The 20,851-nt window shown below is 40.9% G+C and overlaps 1 protein-coding gene across 1 annotated transcript; it reads right to left on the bottom strand.

Annotated features, from left to right (window-relative positions):
* Positions 1 to 1,269: 1,269 nt before the first annotated feature.
* Positions 1,270 to 20,602, bottom strand: SKP2 (S-phase kinase associated protein 2). Its single transcript, XM_034442396.3, has 10 exons — positions 19,899 to 20,602; positions 15,794 to 16,038; positions 12,950 to 13,067; positions 10,833 to 10,976; positions 9,614 to 9,748; positions 7,860 to 7,958; positions 6,760 to 6,887; positions 5,042 to 5,093; positions 3,833 to 3,940; positions 1,270 to 1,794 (listed from the first exon to the last, which is right to left on the bottom strand). Exons 1-10 carry the CDS (start codon positions 19,904 to 19,906, stop codon positions 1,581 to 1,583), a joined length of 1,251 nt encoding a protein of 416 aa, XP_034298287.2. The 5' UTR covers positions 19,907 to 20,602; the 3' UTR covers positions 1,270 to 1,580.
* Between the last annotated feature and the right edge of the window lie 249 nt (positions 20,603 to 20,851).

Here is a 20,851-nt window from a genome sequence, read left to right as displayed (position 1 = left end):
ATATGTAGTACTGACAGTCCTCTATTAATTTCCTGTTCATTGTCTAAACTTAAAATGGTGTTGAACAAATGGTGGTTATGGTCAGCCATCCTACTAGCCCTGCTATCAAGTGATCGTGATCTAGGTCCTTGGCAACCAACTTCTTGTGGTGTCATGCAATAACATGATTACAGTTTGCACTTTCCCTGCTGGCTTCCCACAAGTAAATTCAGTGGGGAAGCCAGCAGAGAATGTTGCAAGTTACTCCAGCAAGTATACCCGTCTGTGCACTTTCCCCCAGCCCCTCCGTATTCGACCCAAGCTTTACTGGCTAACTGTGCTTGTGCTGTGCCTGTCCAGTCATCCACATATTACGCCACTCCCTGTCTCACCCAGCGACAGCCACTTACCGTCGGCCAATCTGCTTGTGATTCCCCTGGGACTTACCCCTTCCTGCCAACTAGCCCACTGACTTTGCTTGTGGGAAGCCGTCAGGAAGTTGCAAGAGGTGCTCACTTAATGAACCACAATCTTCGCTTAACAGAGGCAATAAGGTCTGCAGCAGTGGGGAAATGTAAAATTTGTTACTACCGGTTCTGTGGGCGTGGCTTGGTGGAGGGTGTAATATGACAGAGGCATGGCCATTTTTTTTTTACTTTTAAAACCATTTTTTCTACAACCTCTGGCTGAAGAGGTTGTAAAAAAATGCTTGTAAAAGCCTCTGACGATCCCAGTTGACTTGCCTGATCAGCAGAGGCTTTGTTTTTACTTTTAAAAGCATTTTTTTCGGCTGAAGAGGTTGTAGAAAAAATGCTTTTAAAAATAAAATAAAAAGCCTCTGATGATTGCGCAGCTCAGCTGGGCATGGGGGTGGGGAGGGATTTTTGCTACCGGTTCTCCAAACCACCTGCCATCGCTAGCGGATTAGGCGATCTGGTCCGAACCAGGAGCATTTCACCCCTGGTCTGCAGGGGTCGCCATTGCTAAGCAATGCAATCACGTGACATTGTGCTGTACAATAACATCACTTAGCTTTGGAAATTCATCCCAAATGCTATTATAAGGGATATCTGTAACAATTAGCGACATTTAGCTATGTTGGTTGTATTCAATGAACATTGAGATACAAGACCAGAAATTCCAGGGCTGTGATCTAAATGGAGAATTAAACTATGATGTTTCCAGGAGCTGTGAGATAAAGGCCAGAATCTTAAGTATATCAGCACGAATACGTCCTACTCCCTGCAACAACAACAACAACAACAACTGGCATGGATAAAACAGAGAATATGAACATTTGGACAAGTTTTATTAACTAGAGCTACTTTTTTAAAAAATATATATTTCCACAAGGAGAGCTTGCATATTGCATGGCAACTATTTGTGCATGATTACCGTTTCTTGGATAGGCCTCAGTATAAGTCGTGGAACATTAAAAAAAATACAACTTGTAAAATACTTGATAGCATTTGGTCATAAACTGATAAAACCAGGTCAGTAACTGCAAATTGTGAGATTAAAACGGAATGCCAAGAATTCCACAGTGAAGACTTGAGGAACTCATGTTGCTGTTGGTAGAAGTCAGAGTCTTTCGAGATGTATTAAACCCCAGCCAGATTTCTCAAGTTCAGTCTGCATTGGATTCCCCAAATCTCTTGGTTTTTTTTGCAGCCAATGGTGGGCCTTGCAATAGGTGAAAAATAGGAGGTATTGATCTTTATATGAGGAAGCGTCGCCTTTAAGAGCTGTAGGGAATTGGCAGTCACTATTCCAAAAACTTGCAGTGTTTTGAGCGTAGCAATTTCACCAAGTTCACTAAAAGAAAAAATACAACAAAATAATTCCTTTAATTTAGCTAGTGTGATTTTTCATGTGTTTAGTACTGAATGATTGGCAGCACACCTCATAGTTGTGACTTAGCTATTCTCTAAATTCAAGGGCATGTTGAAAACCCTGTAATAATTTAATACTCCTGTACATTCTAGAAGTACTAAGTTGTTTGCAAAAGTGTTCATTCCAATATCCATTTAGATGTGGGACTCCGGGCAGTTTACAGCATTAAAAAATTTAAAGGACCCATCATATAATAAAACCGTTAAAAAATAAATTAGCTACTTGATTAGCTACTCCATTTCCATTTCCATCAGCTCTGAAGAAGCTTCTTGGATGTGAAGCGAAATGTCTTCAAAGAAAAAAAGAAACTTGAAAAGTCCATCTGCCTCTTGAAAAAGCACCTTAGAAGCTTCTTGGATGAGAAATGAAACATCTTCGAAAGAAAGAAAAAAACCCAGAAAGTCCAGCTGCCTCTTGAAAAAACACCTTTGGGACAAGAACAACAAATATACTCGAGTAGGACCATGCACACACTCTAGAGCAGGGGTGAAATGCTCCCGGTTCGGACCGATCACCCGATCCGGTAGCGATGGCGGTGGGTGGTTCAGAGAACTGGTAGCAAAAGTCCCTGCCCCCCCCATTACCCAGCTGAGCCTCGCAATCATCAGAGGCTTTTTTTTATTTTTAAAAGCATTTTTTCTACAACCTCTTTGGCCGAAAAAATGCTTTTAAAAGTAAAAAAAAAAAAGCCTCTGATGATCGCGCAGCTCAGCTGGGATCGTCAGAGGCTTTAAAGCCATTTTTTTAACAACCTCTTCAGCTGAAGAGGTTGTAGAAAAAATGGTTTTAAAAGTTAAAAAAAAAAGCTGGCCACGCCCACTCAGTCATATTAACCCCCCACTAAGCTACGCCCACAGAACCGGTAGTAACAAATTTTACATTTCCCCACTGTTCTAGAGGATTCCAAACAGAAGTGTTGGATCTTATGGGTGCTTGGTCCAAAGTACATATTTCAAAACATTTTCAAAGCGTGCACAGCCCCATCCTTGAGTAAAGGTAGCATTTAGTCAGTTTCTCACAAATATCCTTCCCCTTTTTTATATTGTACCCCATCCAGCATTTCCAGGTTAGAAATTGTTAGTTGTATGTTTCTAGAATGCGCAAAGGGAGGAATCTAGGCATTCCAGCTGATGTTTTTTTCACCATTCTGCCCATTTCTCAAGCCAATGTATCCTTCCTACTAAGGCATAAAGAATTACAGCTATTATAAAAATATACTGAGTCGATGACAATGGCAGAAGAAATTAAAGTCCTCGTTTTGAAAGGAGGATCAATATATAGTAATTAAATGGTTTAAAATGCAATGAGCGAGCAAAGGAAGAAAGCAGACTAAGGCATACATTGAAAAACCAGTGTGTAATATTTATAAAGAGCCCTCTGAATCTGCTCTCAAAATCTTAAAACTTGAAAAAAACCTTTCTTGGTACCAAGAACAGGATTTTGTTTTGTTTTTAAACACCACATATCACAAAGCACAAAAAAGTGCCACTTGAATAAAGCTAAAAGAGCTTGTAACAATCAAATAGCATTTTTTAAAAACTACAATAACTTATCACAATTGTTTATGTTCACAAGGAAACACTATGCAGTACAACATTTCACCTGTAGTAGCTTGCAAAAACTTAGCTTTTTTTTTTTTTTTTTAAATTGATTTATATGCCGTCCTTCTCCGGAGACTCAGGGCGGCTTACAATGCGTTAGGCAATAGCCTTCATACTTTTGTATATTTATACAAGGTCAGCTTATTGTCCCCACAAACTGGGTCCTCAATTTACCAACCTTAGAAAGGATGGAAGGTTGAGTCAACCTTGAGCCTGGTGAGATTCGAACTTACAGTAATTGCAGACAGCTGGTGTTAATCACAATGTTATCAGTCTGCTGAGCCACCAGGCTTCAAGCTTTTGCTTGAGTAGCTCTCAATTTTAGCACAAAAAACAATTGGATATCAAAAACTACTTACAGTAAAGCAGAGGGAGGTATTTGATAGCATCGACTAAGACTTAGGTGTTCAAGGTGTTTGAGTTGGTGGAAGCAAGCAAAGCATTCAGGCTTCAACATAACACTGTCGCTGTAACGCAAGTATTTAAGAAAAATTTATTTTGCATTTATTTAAGATTGAGCGTCTTTATAAAAATAAAACTTATATTTTATTTAATTCTGGATGTGCATATTCAAGTCTTCCACTTGACTAAGTACTTGTGATGGAATGCAGGATTCCCAGAAGGGAGGGAGTGCATTCCAGAGGCAGCTCAGTTTAGATTCTTTGTGTGAGAGAAAGAAGGTGAAGACAGCTCCTCCCTAATGGTTCTCAGAGTATATGCTTGATGTAGATAATAAGATGCTTCAGTTTGGCAAGATGCCAGAGCGGAGGTCGCAGCCGGACCCGACAGTCAGCCCTGAGGCTGTCGTTTACTTTGGATCTTCAGGGCTGCCACATTTAGTGCTGCGGGAAACTGGGAGGGAAGATGGAGTGGAAAGATATCTAGCCATAATAACATTCTTTTCTTTGAGAGTCAAGGACATCCTGCCCTCACCTGGATTGGTGTGACTGGGAGGCATCTTCAGTTGGGAAGGTGTATTAATTGGACCATGTGATGGACATATGGGTGCTGGGGCAGGGACTTGCAATTTCTGTTGGGTGGGGAAAACCTGGAAGCTCTCAGATTCGGGTTTTCCCAATATGTGCCAATATGACATCTCTAATAAAATGGAACTTTGAGGAACTTCTAGCCTCGCAGTCTTCTTTCGTTGGAGGTGTTACTTGGAACCCTGACATTAACCCAAAGCTCCTCTAAAACTTTAACCAGCACCCTGAACCCCGGGTGTGTGTGTGTGTGTGCTGTCCAGGGTCCTGAGTCCCAAATGCCAACTCAACACCCTGTGGCATGAAGACTCAGGGAAGATTTGGGGGGGGAGGGGGGAGAGATACAAGGTTTATTTACAGTTGTGGCAGATACCTAACAAGCAATGGGTAATTTAATTGGAAGGGCCAATTCAGAATAGTATACTTTTAATACAGATTTAAGCACTTAAATGTATTATTATCCAATATTAATCTATCGCTTATACATGGCATATGATGCATTTTAATTCATTCTATCATATTGTTTTTTTATTAAAAGCACAAAGCTTTCAAAGATGCAGACTAGTATTCAATTGCACTACTTACCTTAAATCTAAATGGATTAGACCAGAGCATCTCTCTAGTAATGTTTTAACATCTGAAAATGAAAAATGAAATATAATCTGTCATTCATACCTACTCAATGGCACTGTCCAGTATATGACCTTACAACAATGCCATAAATTACTTGGGTCAGAAATATATTTTCTACTAGGATTTGAAAAGGCTACTTTAGTTTTAACACATTTTTTCATACTAGAAAACACAACATCCACAGATAAACCTGTTCATTTAGTGACCGAAGTTATAATGGCACTGAAAAATGACTTATGATTGTTTTTCACTTGTGACTGTTGCAGCATCCTCCTAGTCACATGATCAAAATTCAGACACTTGGCAATTGATTCATATTTATGACAATTGCAGTGTTGTGGGGTCATGTGCTCCCTTTTTGCGACAAGCAAAGTCTATGTCAAATTCATTAGCAACCATGTTACTAAAGAACTACAATGATTCAGTTAACCGCAGCAAGAAAGATCATAAAACGAGGCAAAAGATCACTTAACAAATGTTTCACTTAGCAACAGAAATATTGGGCTCAATTATAGTAGCAAGTTGAGGATACAGTCAGTCTCAGTAATTTTCACTGCAATGGAAGCACCAATGCAATATTACTGTATTTTTCGAGTATAAGACGCACCTTAGTTTTTGGGGAGGAAAATAAGAAAAAAGCTGATTGGCAGGTGTAATACCCCCAATCAGCTATTCCCAGAGGTGAATTTTAGCAACAGGTTCCTTGGTTGTAAGCTCTGTGCCTTGCTTTTTTTTCTGCCTCTGAAACTTCTGAAACAGAGCTTCAGAAAAAAAAAGCCTCTGAAGCTCTGTTTGGGGGCTTTTTTTCTGAAGCTTCGTTTCTGATGCTTTTTTCAGCCTCTGAAACCTCCGTTTGAGAAGCTGGGCGGGGCTACATTCGGAGTATAAGACGCACCCAGATTTTCACCCTCTTTTTTGGGGGAAAAAAGATGCGTCTTAAACTTCGAAAAATATGGTATCTTGCGAAACCAGGCGGATGATGTTTAATGCCGTTAAAAGGTATTGTAAAAGGATGTAAAATATTCCAAGTAAAACTGCCTTTTGCAATTGACAGATGGTAATTTTGTCAATGTGATTGAGTTCAAGTAAAATTATTATATAGACCAAAAAAAAAAAAAAAAAAATGGAAATCATAGCTGTTGCTGGCCTTTATATGCATTGAGTTTTTCCCCAAGAATGTGAGAGCTTGTACTGTATTGGTACAGTATATGTGGGAATCCAAAAGTAAACCATAGTACCCTGTTTCCCCCAAAATAAAACATCCCCTGATAATAAGCCCAATCGGGCTTTTGAGCGCATGGCAATAAGACCAAGTGCTTATTTTCAGGGTTCAAAAAAATATAAGACAGGGTCTTATTTTTGGGGAATCACTATATTTATTCTAAATGTGGTAGAAGTTGGATTAAAGCAGTATCCAAGTCTCAGCACAGGTTCGGATTCTGAAAATTTTGTTGACATTAGCGCTATACCTGGCTTTGAGAGGCATGTCAAACCACATTACAAAAAGCATATTAAAATTTCTTTACCAGGTGGTTTTAAGATTTTAAGGAGAAAAATGGGTGTGTAACCAAACTCCTGTTCAATTACAATGGAATCCCCCCCCCAACCCAAATTATCACAAGAGGAATGGTGTAGGTTACCTGAATCCACTGTTTCAAAAGAAAACTCACCTGGGATCAGGAGATTCTGCCTGTATCCACTAAGGTTCAATTGCAATAGTTTGGAAGGAACATGACTGACTACGATCTTCAAATGCTCAGCTGTGAAGTCACACCAGCCTAAATTCAATTCTTCTAACCTAAATTGAGAAGGAATACATTCTAATAATTATCTACCAATTATAGTATGCCTCCCAAAATCACCTGTCATGAGATATAAATTTGATGAATACATATCAACTGAGTTTTGAAAGCATCAAAATATCTAGAAATTGTATAAAAATACAAATGTAAAACACTTCTAATTTGAAATTCGAACATATAATGTCTCACCTTCATTTAATTTTTTATACAACGAAACACTATGGCACTGAAGGCCAGTAGATTCAGAAGTAAAAAAGAAAAATCAATCACAATACATTAGTTTCACTCGCTGTGCTAAGCCATAATTTAATGTAGGTTTGTTAAACCAGAATGCTGGCTTCACTAACTGCATTGAATTGTGGCTACATCCTACAACAACTGGGTTCAAATTAACATGCTAAACTAAATTCAAATAAACACTACAGATTAGCAAGATATGTGAACCCAATTCTTATGTATAAAATTTGTTGTTCTCCATAACAGCATTTCTATTAGCAGAACTGGGCTGTGATGAATTTTTAAATATTTTAGTTCTTCTAATGTCCCTGAAATCTATTGTGGGGTTTTGGGCAACCTTTGACCAAGAGGGAAAGCAGCACCAGGTTTGCAGAAAAAGAGAAAATTGGCAAATATCTTAGAGGAAATTCCACAGCCATCCCATTTGGTACCATGGTGTAAAAAATGATACAACTTGATCTATGGCTTCCCTTACACATCATCCACACCTAGCTACTTGTGCTACTTCTTTTTATTCCAAGATATTTTTTGTTATGCATCATATTTATTAGTTTCTTGCACCTGTGCACAACTCAACATGTGAATGCCTAGATGACCACTCAACCCCACAGCAACTTGTCCCTCTAACCTGAACTCCGGATTGTTATTAAGAGTTTCCATCAACAAATCCAGTTTAGAATATTTAACACTAGTGCTAAATTCAAGGTAATCTCTCATGTAAATCATATTACCTTGGACAGCTTTTCAACAACACTTCCACGGTATCTGCAGAGAATCCAGAACATCCAGATAAGTTTAGCCGGACCAAATTGGGGTTTTGTGCTATACTTCTAAAAAGAGAAAGAGAAAACCACCTTTTATGTCCTTACCCTCAAAATAAACAGAAAATTTTAAAATATTGCTTCTTGATTAATGAGTTATTATTGATCTACTACTAAAAAGTTTGTTAAGTTGATGAATGGACAGATCAATTCTATAGAGAAGGACAAGGAAGTAATGGAGGTAGAAAAAAGGATTCCATAAAACTCTTTTGGCACAGGTTACAGGACAGAAGATAAGTACAGATAATCCTTGCTTAATGACTTCCTTGTTTAATGACTGTTTGAAGTAACAGTGGACCTGAAAAAGTAATTTTATGACCTGACCTTGCGTGTCACAACATTCCCGCAGTCATGTGATTAAGATTTGGGAGTAACTGGGTAGGCATTTACAATTGCAGCTGTACGATTGCCATTTGCACACTACACAACCAGTTTCAAAAAAGTTAATGGAGAAACCGGCAGTAAACTCACAAGTCGTGGTCACATAATGTCCGATTTAACAACCATGTCCCTTGGTCATAAAGAGTTGCCAGTCTCAATTGAGGTCATTAAGCAAGGACTAAAAAGGTAAAGGTAAAGATTCCCCGCGCATATATGTGCTAGTCATTCCTGACTCTAGGGGGTGGTGCTCATCTCCGTTTCTAAGCCAAAGAGCCAGAGCTGCCCGAAGACGTCTCCGTGGTCATGTGGCTGGCATGACTCCACGCCGAAGGCGCATGGAACGCTGTTATCTTCCCACCAAAGGTGGTCCCTATTTTTCTACTTGCATTTTTTACGTGCTTTCTGCTAGGTTGGCAGAAGCTGGGACAAGTAACGGGAGCTCACTCCGTTATGCGGCACTAGGGATTCAAACCGCCAAACTGCTGACTTTTCTGATCGACAAGCTCAGTTCCTTAGCCACTGAGCTACCGCATCCCCTCAAGCAAGGACTACCTGTATGCAAAAATTGTTTAACTTTTGATTCTGCAGCTGAGCTGGGGACTATTTTATTTCTTACATTTTTTATCACTGACACAAAGCGGAAGGAAATAAACTGATGAGGAGGTAAACACAATACTTCCTGTGATTTACAGCTGAGGGGCACAGGATCTTCAACAGTTCTGTGAATCTGCAAAGCTTTTGAGCCTGCCTCTACATACCTCCACCTTACGTTGTTATTATTATTTATAATAACCAGCCCACTTCCAAAGACTCTGGGAAAACTTACAACACCCAAAATATAATTTAAAACAAAAACACAACAAAGCATGATAAAGCAGTGGTCCCTAACCTGTTGGCCACAGCCTATTAGTGGACCGTGAGGAGTTTGCAGCCAGGCCGTGGAAACAGCTGGTGAGTATGCATCCTCAGTGTGAGCAGTGGGTGAGCACACAACGTGCTCGAGCAAATGGATCTGTGCGTGCGCACACGCTTGCTGGCCACTCGCACGGAACCATCCCCTCTACCACCATCCCCGCGCCAGTCTCCAAAGCTAGAAACATCGGGAACCCAGTTATAAAAGATAATAGCCCATAGAAATACAATCATAGCAATCAAAACAATGAGCTTCCACCAACACATGAACTCCAGGTCTGTGAACCGAGCAAGGACTCTGTCAAGGATTTCTTACGACTTTTTCTTCTTGAAGTCAGCATCAAAAATTAACACATTTTTTAATTGCTCACCTAACGATATCAGAAGAAAGTATGAGACCTTCTAGGCTGAGATTCTGCAGACTCTGGCATCTGCCAAGGATATCTTCGAGATCTAGAACATTTATTGTACAATTTGATAAATCCAGATGTTGCACACAAAGTGCCCTAAGAAAGAAAAGACAAGCAAGGGTGTGAGGAAAACAGTGGAATACAGTTCTTTAAAACAAAACAAAACAAAACACAGTGCTAGCAAAATCATAGAATTGTTGAATTATATAGTTTAAGGCAGGGGTGTGAAACTCAAGGCCTGAGGGCCGGATCCGGCCTGCGTGATACCCAAATCTGGCCCGCAGGACCACCCTGGAAACAATGAAGGACCGGCCTGCAGTGCTTCTGCCAGTGAAAATGGAGCTCGGGAGGGCTGTGTGCAGCCCTCCCGAGCTCCATTTTCACTGGCAGAGGGTTGCAGGAGGCTGTGTCAGCCAAAAACGGAGCTCGAGAGTCCTCACTTAATGACCAGTCATTCTATGACAGTTCAACGTTACGATGGTGACAGAATGGGTACTTTACGGCCTGTAAAGAACCCCCCTCCCATCTGTCATAAATGGTTGCTCCACCCTCCCTTCATCATGTGATCGCAGATCAGGGGAATCAGCTTTATGTTCCATAATCACATGACTGTGATTCGCGATTCCCCCCCCCCCAGTTTCCAACAAAAAACACCTATTCAAATGAATGGTTTCATTTAATGACCACGGTGTCCACTTAACAACCAAGGCATTTTCTTAATGACCACCACGAAAAGAATCTGAAAATTACTTCTGGTCAATGGGTGCCCCAATTTATGACTACAATGACTTACAACCATAATTCTCGGCTCAATTATGGTCGTAAATCGAGGAATAGCTGTATATATGAAGGCTAGATGATCCAAAACAAAGCATCAGTCTATAGCCGCAACGTTATTTTGTTTTGTGCCTAACCACGCCCATCACGACAGCTTGTCTTTTCAGTAGACAACTCTACCAGAGTGAACATTTTTTGCTCTCAGGCCAAAAAAAAAAAAAAAGATTGTCTATTCACACATTGCACTGCACTGATGTCCAGTGCCAAAGTCTAGGTCAGCTGACAAAGTTTCCTAGTTCACTTGAAAATTGTCCTTTTCTTTTTGCAAAACATACAACAGAGTATTAGTAGTCAGACAGGAACTGTAAAAATAAAGGATATCGTCTCAGTTTGGTGTATTTACCTGCTTGTTTTAAACAAAGGTGTCGCAATGCAGGACCTTGGACAGCGGAAGGCGATCACTCCCAAGGGCAACAATTGGCCAATTACTCCTGGCAAAAGATTTTTACCTGCAAGATCAAGACTTTGCCAGAGCGACTCATCAAGCCTTGAAAAAAAGAAGAAGAAAAAAAGGCGGGAAGGAATTAATTTAACAGCAATTGAAGCAAAAATATTAGCATAACTGAGGTGGTCATGAGCAGATTATTATACAATATTCATTAAAAAATCATAAAAATCAGCCACAATTCACTTAATCACCTTGCTTACCAATGCAAGTTCTGGTCGCAGTTGTGGTTGTAAGTTGACATACTGTACATGCATACAGGGGTGAAATCTAAATTTTTTTTCTACCAATTCTGTGAGTGTGGCTTGGGGGGGTGTCCTGTGAGTGAGTGGGCGTGGCCAATTCGATGTCACTCACAGCCACGCCCACTCAGTCACAAGACCCCCTCCCACCAAGCCACGCCCACAGAACCCGGTAGGAAAACTTTTTAAATTTCTATTCTGCCACCCACTCATCACCCGCTCTCTCTTCGCTTTGGGTCGGGGGCCAGGGCCCAGGGATGCGCCATTCCCTGGGGCCCTGGAGCCACCGCCTGCTCACTGCCTGCCTCAACCAGGTCAGGGAATGCACCATTCCCCGATACCAGCCCTGCCCTGGAGCCGCTGCCTGCTCGCCCTTTGCCATGCGGTGTATCCTACTGCTCACCTTTCTCCCGTGGCTGGCTGTCAGGGAAGGCAAGCGCCCAAAAGTTACCGGAGTCGCTCACTCTCCTTCTTGAATGTGCCGCCACCATCACCACCCTGGTCCACACGCTGGCTGCGCAAGCACACGCCCAACCTGCCACTGATGAGTGAATTAAATAAACGGTGTGCACTTGTGCAGCTGGCGCATGGACCAGAGCGGCGATGGTGGCGGCACATTCAAGAAGGAGAGTGAGCGACTTCAGTAACTTTTGGGCGCTTGCCTTCCCTGACAGCCAGCCACGGGAGAAAGGTGAGCAGTAGGATACACCGCATGGCAAAGGGCGAGCAGGCAGCGGCTCCAGGGCAGGGCTGGTATCGGGGAATGGTGCATTCCCCGGCCTGGTTGAGGCAGGCAGCGAGCAGGCGGCGGCTCCGGGGTGGGTGGGTGGGCAGAGCCTCCAGCTGCCATTGCTACCAGTTCTCCGAACTACCGGCCATCATTGCTACCAGATCGGCCGCTCCAGTCCAATCCGGTAGCATTTCACCCCTGCATTCATATGTTTATACATATATGGGAAACAATGGTGTCAAGAAGTACAGACACTATGAAAAGTGAATCAATATTATGTGCGTTGGGCAAAATCTGCACAGAACCTCATTTAAAAAACAGAGAGAGAGCCAAAGTGATAAATCCGTTTAGATCTGAGACAGAAAATATTACAACAATTCCGCAGCCTGCAATTAAAATTCCATCTCCAACAAAGATGATTAGGAGACTGGAGGCTAAAACATATGAAGAACGGTTGCAGGAACTGGGCATGTCTAGTTTAATGAAAAGAAGGACTAGGGAAGACATGATAGCAGTGTTCCAATATCCCAGGGACTGCCACAAAGAAGAGGGAGTCAAGCTATTCTTCAAAGCACCTGAGGGTAGGACAAGAAGCAATGGGTGGAAACTAATCAAGGAGAGAAGCAATTTAGAACTAAGGAGAAATTTCCTGACAGTTAGAACAATTAATAAGTGGAACCACTTGCCTCCAGAAGTTGTGAATGCTCCAACACTGGAAGTTTTTAAGAAGATGTTGGATAACCATTTGTCTGAAGTGGTGTAGGGTTTTCTGCTTGGGCAGGGGGTTGGACTAGAAGACCTCCAAGGTCCCTTCCAACTCGGTTATTCTATTCTATTCTAAAATTCCATCCCAATATCATGCTATTATTTTTGAATCGGTGTATTGTTGCCTCACGTATGGCTAGTGAAACTCCTAAGTCACTGAATTCCTACTGAAATTAATAAATCATATCAATGCTCAATGGAAACCAATTCAGCAAACAGTGGAAAGGAGAATGCTTTTGTATATATACACTTTTATTTAGAAATCGACAGCCACTTACGAAAGGCGATGCCATCTCTGACAAACCTGGGAAACTTTCAGCAAATCGGTCAAGTTTAGATAGGAAAAGATTCCCAACAGCAGTTCATCTGGCAAAGTATCCCAAGAAATACCGGTACCTTTTGGGGATGAGAGGAAAGAATTATTATGAGTCAAGCTTGATGCTTCAAGATGTGTGGGTTTCCACATTCTGGAATGGAATTCTGAAAGTTGAAGTCCACACATTGAAGCTGCCAAGATTCAGAATTGCTTTAACTGGTCCATTGACTGATAATCACATTTTTTTCAGCATCTTTTGCACTGGAAAGCCAGCTGGACGTCTCCAACTCATGGCGAACACTGTATTTCTTCCATTCAGCAAAGTATGTACCTGGCACACAATTATCTGAAGTTGTGTGGGTCATTCTACTATTAAAGAAGATAGATAAGAAATTTGAACGACCATTAATGATGCTCATTTTCATCTTAACAGATTCCACAAACCAATAAGAAGAAGCCTACTAGATTGGTGGTGTCCTGACTGGATGAGATATAGGAGGGGAGTGAAAAAGGAATAATCTATTCACAACTAGGGAGATACACCTGGTGGGACCTAGAAGAAGGGTCTTCTTCGTGGTGGCTCCCTCTCTCTGGAACATCATTCCCGCAGAGATTAGAATGGCCCCCACTCGTTGGTTCTGCCAGTGGGCCTGGAAAACCCAGAACAGGATAGAGCCCATAAAATGGCTCACATTTTTTTTTTTTAATTTGATTTATATGCCGCCCTTCTCCGGAGACTCAGGGCGGCTTACAGTGCAATAGCCTTCATACTTTTGTATATTTATACAAACTCAGCTTATTGCCCCCCACAAACTGGGTCCTCAATTTACCTACCTTAGAAAGGATGGAAGGCTGAGTCAACCTTGAGCCTGGCAAGATTCAAACTTACTTTAATTGCAGACAGCTGGTGTTACATTACAGTACTTTAGTCTGCAGAGCTATCCAGGCTCCTGGATATATGATGTGTTGTCGTTGCGAAGGGGGAGGGTATTTTATTTTATTATATATGATTCTCTCTTTTATTGGTTTTATTGTTTTTTTATATATTTTTATATTCTTGTAAGCTGTCTTTAGTCGCCATGTGTGAATAGAGGGCAATATAAATCTCCTAAATAAATAAACTACAGGTGGGAGAAATGTCTGGTGCCTAACATGTTTTACTTTAGCATTGGGGAAAACAGTTTCAATTTTCTTGGGCTGCTTAATCTTAATTTGTTTTTATTATGCATATTGTGATTCTGCAGTAATTTATCCTTAAGTAGTATATGTTTCAAAACTATGAATGTTGTACTCTTAATGGTCAGGTTTTCAAAACTCTATTTTAGAGCGCCTATAAACATTGTTCATAAAACAAATTGAAGCACTGACCTCAAATCATTAATTTTGGATTTTACATAGTTTGAAACAAAAATCCACAGCAGCACACACATACAACAGAATCCAAAACAGCTTTCAACAATAAAAGTTTACAGAGTTCCATGTAACTCACTTCAAGGTAAATACAGTGGAACTGCAAACTAGTCTGAAAAAATGAAACATGGTTTTCAGAAAATGGAACAGTTGAATGTTAGCCAGGGTATTAAATTACTAAATTAACTTGCCTTTTTCACAGGGTGGATAAAAATCAATGATTTTTTAAAATTTTTTTTAAAAAATCGGATTTTTTTGATTTAAATCAGATTTTTTTTATTTTTATCGAATTTATTTTAATAAAAAACTTTTGGGGTAAAAATCTATCATAAGATAGTTTTCTATTTAAGATACATAAATAATTTAATTTATTCAGCATGAAATGGAGTTTACTTATGTAGCATGAGGCTGTATATTCTGCAACACTGGGACTATCAGTGAGTCAACAGTGGATCAAAGGAGTAGCAGAGATGACAGTTGCTCTTTAAAAATTATGATTTAAATCAAGTTGATTTAAATCAAGCCTTTTTACTAGTGAAACTCGATTTAAATCAAATCCACCCTGCTTTTTCAATATTCCCAACTGATAAATATATTTATCTGCAAATAGTGACTAATATAAATCTAATTTTGAAGAAGTGTGGTCAGCCAGTTTAAGAAATACCCTGCTCCAGTGGTGAAATCTGAACCGGTTTACTACCAGTTTGCTGGCTGTGCATGCGTGCTGCGTGTGCACCAAATGCGAGGTGTGCGCATGCAGTGCACGCCAAAAGGAGGCATGGGGTAAATACAACATTGCGCCGGGGTGTGTGTGATCTTTTTTTTACTTTTAAAAGCATTTTTTTTACAACCTATTCGGACAAATAGGTTGTAAAAAAAATGCTTTTAAAAGTAAAAAAAAAAAAGGCTCTGATGATCGTGAGGCTCAGCTGTGATCGTCAGAGCCTTTTTTAAAACTTTTAAAAGCATTTTTTAAAAGAAGCAGCAAGCGGGCGACCGGGCAATTGGGGGGGGGGCATGGGAGCGGCGGGGAGGGATTTTTGCTACTGGTTCTCCAAACCACCCGCCGCCATCCCTACCGGATAGGCTGATCCGGTCCAAACCGGGAGCATTTCACCCCAGCCCTGCTCATACCCTGCAGTCAGTTAGTGTGCTGAATGAATTCAGTCACTCTGATTTGCAAATTATGGTTTACAGCAAGTCTGTTGTGTTACTTTAGGCAACTGTTTCTTGGCAACAAACCAAGATTAAGGAAAACTAATAGGTGAATCCAACAAATCAGCCTGCTTTTACAGTTAAAAAAAATTAAAATGCTACTATCAATTTGGACTTTATCATTATCCTAAGGTAGAATTTTGAATAGCTTTTTTTGGGGGGGGGCAAGAAAAGGTCTTACCTGCTACTATCTCTTGAAGCAGTCTAGGCTGGTGGATAATCAGAAATTTGCTTTCCCTCACTTTCTGCCGCTTGGTGGGTGGGCCCACACACATCAACAGATCCTGGGGGGTGTTCTCACTGTCCAATTTAAGAGCAGACACTCCCATGCCTGCGAGGAGATCTGAAGTCTTGTTGGGATGCCAGGTCCATGGGACACTTGTAGTGATGTTGCTTCCCAAATCTGGAATTTCCTGAAGATGTCTCCTGCAAGGATACAAAGGCCTCACAGCTACCATTTTACATGCAACCCATAATAGCTCTTCAGCCAACACAGGAACAGAGACTTAATAGCAATAGCAATAGTACTTGGACTTATATACTGCTTCACACAACGGTGAAATCTGAACCGGTTGGCTATTGGTTTGCTGGTTGCGCATGCGCGTCAAGCGAGGAGCCTGGTGGCGCAGCAGACTAATAGCCTGTTATTAACATTCAGCTGCCTGCAATTACTGCAAGTTCGAATCTCCCCAGGCTCAACGTTGACTCAACCTTCCATCCTTTCTAAGGTACGTAAATTGAGGACCCAGTTTGTGGGGGCAATAAGCTGACTTTGTATAAATATACAAAAGTATGAAGGCTAATGCATTGTAAGTCGCCCTGAGTCTCCGGAGAAGGGCGGCATATAAATCAAATTAAAATAAAAAATAAAAATAAAATAAAGCGTGCGCGCGCACCAAATACGCGCTGCGCGCGCGCATGCACAGCACACACCAAAAAGAGACTTGGGAAGGTAAGTAGAACAGCAAGGGGAGGGATCAGCTGTGCCGCATGATTTAGGCTAAACCGTGCGGTACAGCTGATTGTCGGAAATACCGGTTCGGAGGAACCGGTAGCTTTTTTAACTACAGGTTCAACCGAACCAGTAGCTAACTATTGGCTCGCCTGAACCAGTAGTTTTTATCACTACCAATTCTCCTGAACCGGAGCGAACCAGTAGCATTTCACCCCTGATTTCACAGGGCTTTACTGCCCTCTCTAAGCGATTTAGAGTCAGCATACTGTCCCCCAACAATCTGGGTCCTCATTTGACCGACTTCAGAAGGATGGAAGGTTGAGTCAACTTTCAGCCACTCAGAATTTACACCTTTAAAAATGATGCGAGAGGCACAGATAGTTGCTTCTCTTCCAGAAAACTGCTGAGGCCAGGGATTGTTCTATCCTGACAGGATTGGTCAAAGATTTCAATAATTGACAAGCATATCAATATAGGAAGAATGATTTGCATGTGTGTGTGTGTGTATTATGCAAGTTGGACATGCCCAAAATTATCTTGCTAGAAATTTAGCCTGCTAAGACTGTGTTCTGCTTGAATAGATCCTGTACTAGGAATTCACAAAGCAAGTAGCTGTTTTCCCAGAAAACTGCATAATTGGTACAATAAACACTGCCCTAGTAAGGCAGTGTCAATAATTGAAGTAGTTAAGACTCAGAATCATTATTATTATGGAAGAAGAGAGCTAAAAGTTCCAGATACGTTTATTCTTTACTTGACTGGGATGCCTTCATACATTACTATGTACATTACTACTAGTTCTTGATGTACAACTGTAATTGAATCTGGAATTACAGTCAAATGTTGTTCTGGTTGTTAAGATCTGCTTATGATCATGTCCAATTTTTTTTTTTTTTTTTTTTTGCAGCTGTCATTAAGCAAACACTGTGGTCCTAACGCAAACAGCATCATCATTAAGCAAACATTGTCATCAAGTAAAGTCACTGTTTGCAAAAGGTGATTATTGCCAGAAAGAGAAAGTAAATGCTGGTTTCCGACAAAAAATAATAATTGTAAATTGCAGTCATCACCATGGACTGTTGCAAATGCCTGTAAATGCAGGCCAGTTGCTGAGCACTCAAAATTTGATCACTTGGCAGGGTGGGGGCAGCTGTTGGAACTTTGAACCTGATCACAAGTACCTTTTTTGGCATATGTTGTGATTTCAAATTTATTTTTTATTCAACATGTTGTATTGGAGTCAAACACTATAACTTAGAAAACAGGTATATTATTTAACAATATGAGTAAATCAAAATAATGGTGGCTTTCAAATAAACCGAGGCTTGCTGTGTGATGGATGAATTAAGCCAAGGAGATTCCCTACAACCAAAACAATACCATCAAAATACATACCAAGTACATAAATGTATTCTGTGGTAAGATGGGCGGCCAATAAATTTGATTTGATTGATTGTTAGATAGCTAGATAGACAGACTGATAGCTAGATTAGATTAATAGGTAGGTAGCAGTGGTGGGTTGCCCCCAGTTCGCAGCGGTTCTATAGAACCGGTAGTAAAACCGGCGGGTGGCTCCGCCCACTGACCCTGACATCATGAAAACGCTTCTGCGCATGCACAGAAGAGCGCGCATATGTATGAAGCGAGAGAGCACACGCAGCCCCATTGCGAACCGGTAGTAAAGGTAAGTAAAACCCACCCCTGGTAGGTAGGTAGGTAGGTAGGTAGGTAGGTAGATAGATAAGATAGAGAGATAAGAAAGAGAGAGAGAGAGAGAGGGAGGGAAAGAAAGAAAGAAAGAAAGAAAGAAAGAAAGAAAGAAAGAAAGAAAGAAAGAAAGAAAGAAAGAAAGAAAGAAAGAGAAAAAGATATACTGGATTGGGAGACTGACAGCTTGTTATAATTATCATCAGAAATTGTTTGGATGGATGGAAGTCCTGCATGGAAGAATAAAACACCCTGTTTCAACAGAAGACTAAAATAGTCTTTGGCTTCTATCTATTCATTTAGTCACCATAAGTTACAAGGACACTGAAAAAAGACTTATGACTGTTTTTCACACTTACGACCATTGCAGCATCTCCAATGGTCATGTGATCAAAATTCAGAGGCTTGTCAACCCATTTATATTTATGACAGTTGCAGTGCCCTGAGGTCATGTGATCACCTTCTGCAACCTTCTGATAAGCAAAGTCAAAGGGGGGAAGCCAGATTCACTTAACCATCTTACTAACTTAACAACTACAGTGATTCACTTAACTAAAGTTGCAAAATGGGGCAAAATTCACTTAAGAATTGTCTTGCTTAGCAATAGAAATTTTGTGTTCAATTGTGATTGTAAATTGAAGACTACCTATGTAGAGAGCCAGAGGATGGCAACTACAAACCCTCGGATCCTGTTTACAAGAATATCAACGCGTTGCACTCAATGGAACCTTTGACAATATCTTTTTTTTTAATAAATTTTTTATTAGAGCATCAAAAAGAAAAATCAAAAACAAATGTACAATAATTTTTCTATCACGGTGTAACATCGCCAGAATATCCATATATATATATATATATATATATATACACCAGTAATCAGAGAGTAAAAATAGAAAATATTTACAGATTCTTGTATACAAATTTACCTTTCCAATACTTATTGACTACCATAAATATACAATCATCTATAATTATAATCCAACATTATCCTTTGTCTCTCTCCCATCGTTTCTGGGTCCAATCATACCACATATTTCAACTACCATAAAAATCTGAGTCTCTTTTACCCTTGATCAATTTTGTAAGTCTGAACCTTTGACAATATCTAAATGACACGTTGCATCATTGTACATAGATGCAACAGCCTTTAATATAAAGCACTTTTGCATTCAAATACAGCCATTTCCAAATACAGTTTAGCAACACCCCTTGCAATACTATGAGACCATTTCCCATCAGTATGTACCTTTTTAACTGGATTCAAAGACAAAGAGAGTCCCCATATTCAGTCCATATGCACACCTGCACAGGTCTGTTCAGGCATTGTTCAAATCCATGTGCTAAGCACACCTATCCACCTGTGCCAAGGGTGCATATGGAGAATGCGCCAGTCTCCTAACTTTCCTAACTTCTTTGCACTTCTCATGCAAATATTTATTATGCATATTCCTTGGGGATCCTCTGCAGTAAATAGATGCGCGGTTATCACCTGAAAAGTACATGCCCGATTTGTGAATTGCATTCCGCATTTAGCCGAAACACCAAACGATCCCGCAAACAAGGCGCGTAAACCAATCCCGCCGCTCCTAATCTTTTCTTTGCAGCTGCATCCATTAATCTTTACCTGTGCATGATGCTCAAAAGGGTGATGATGCATGAAGAACGGGGATCTCCGATCCTTCGGCTTTTGCTTTCCCGCGCCTTCCCTTGCTCGGCTTTGTTGATGTAGTTAAATTTGCCGCAGCTCCGGAAACCCAGCAAAAAAAAAAAAAAAACCTCGCGCGCTCGATCTGCCCGGGCTAACGTTCTCCTAGACCTCGCGGGGGCTCTCGGGAGTTGTAGTTCTTTTGTAGTGGCAACAGTTTCCCCGTGTAACAGTCCTGTACCTCACGGCGACGCCTTCTTTAGATTATGGGAAAAACGTGCTTGTAATAACTTTGCCTAACTTCTATAAAATGCTGCAGCGTCTGTGAAACCTCTATTAACTGCAAATAAAAAGTCAGCCGTTAGTGCTGCGTTTTATGTAAAGCTCTTAAGGCAGTGGTGAAATCCAATTATTTTTACTGTGGGTGTGGCTTGGTGGGCGTGGCAGGGGAAGGATACTGCAAAATCTCCATTCCCACCCCACTCCCAGGGTAAAGATACTGCAAAATCTCTATTCCCACCCCACTCCAGGGGGAAGGATATTGCAAAATCTCCATGCCCACCCCACTCCAGAGTAAACATACTGCAAAATGTCTATTCCCACCCTAATCCAGGGGGAAGGATATTGCAAAATCTCCATTCCTACCCCACTCCAGGGGGAAGGATATTGCAAAATCTCCATTCCTATCCCACTCCAGGGGGAAGGATATTGCAAAATTTCCATTCCCACCCTACTCCAGGGGGAAGGATATTGCAAAATCTCTATTCCCACCCCACTCCAGCGTAAAGATACTGCAAAATCTCTATTCCCACCCTACTCCAGGGGGAAGGATATTGCAAAATCTCCATTCCCACCCCACTCCCAGGATAAAGATACTGCAAAATCTCCATTCCCACCCCACTCCAGGGGTAAAGATACTGCAAAATCTCCAT

The sequence above is a fragment of the Pantherophis guttatus genome, chromosome 2, assembly GCF_059756535.1.
Source record: "Pantherophis guttatus breed Tessera chromosome 2, ASM5975653v1, whole genome shotgun sequence".
NCBI classification, from domain to species: Eukaryota; Metazoa; Chordata; class Lepidosauria; order Squamata; family Colubridae; genus Pantherophis; species Pantherophis guttatus.
Note: the sequence above shows the minus strand (reverse complement) of the source record. Positions and strands in the feature narration are given on the sequence as shown.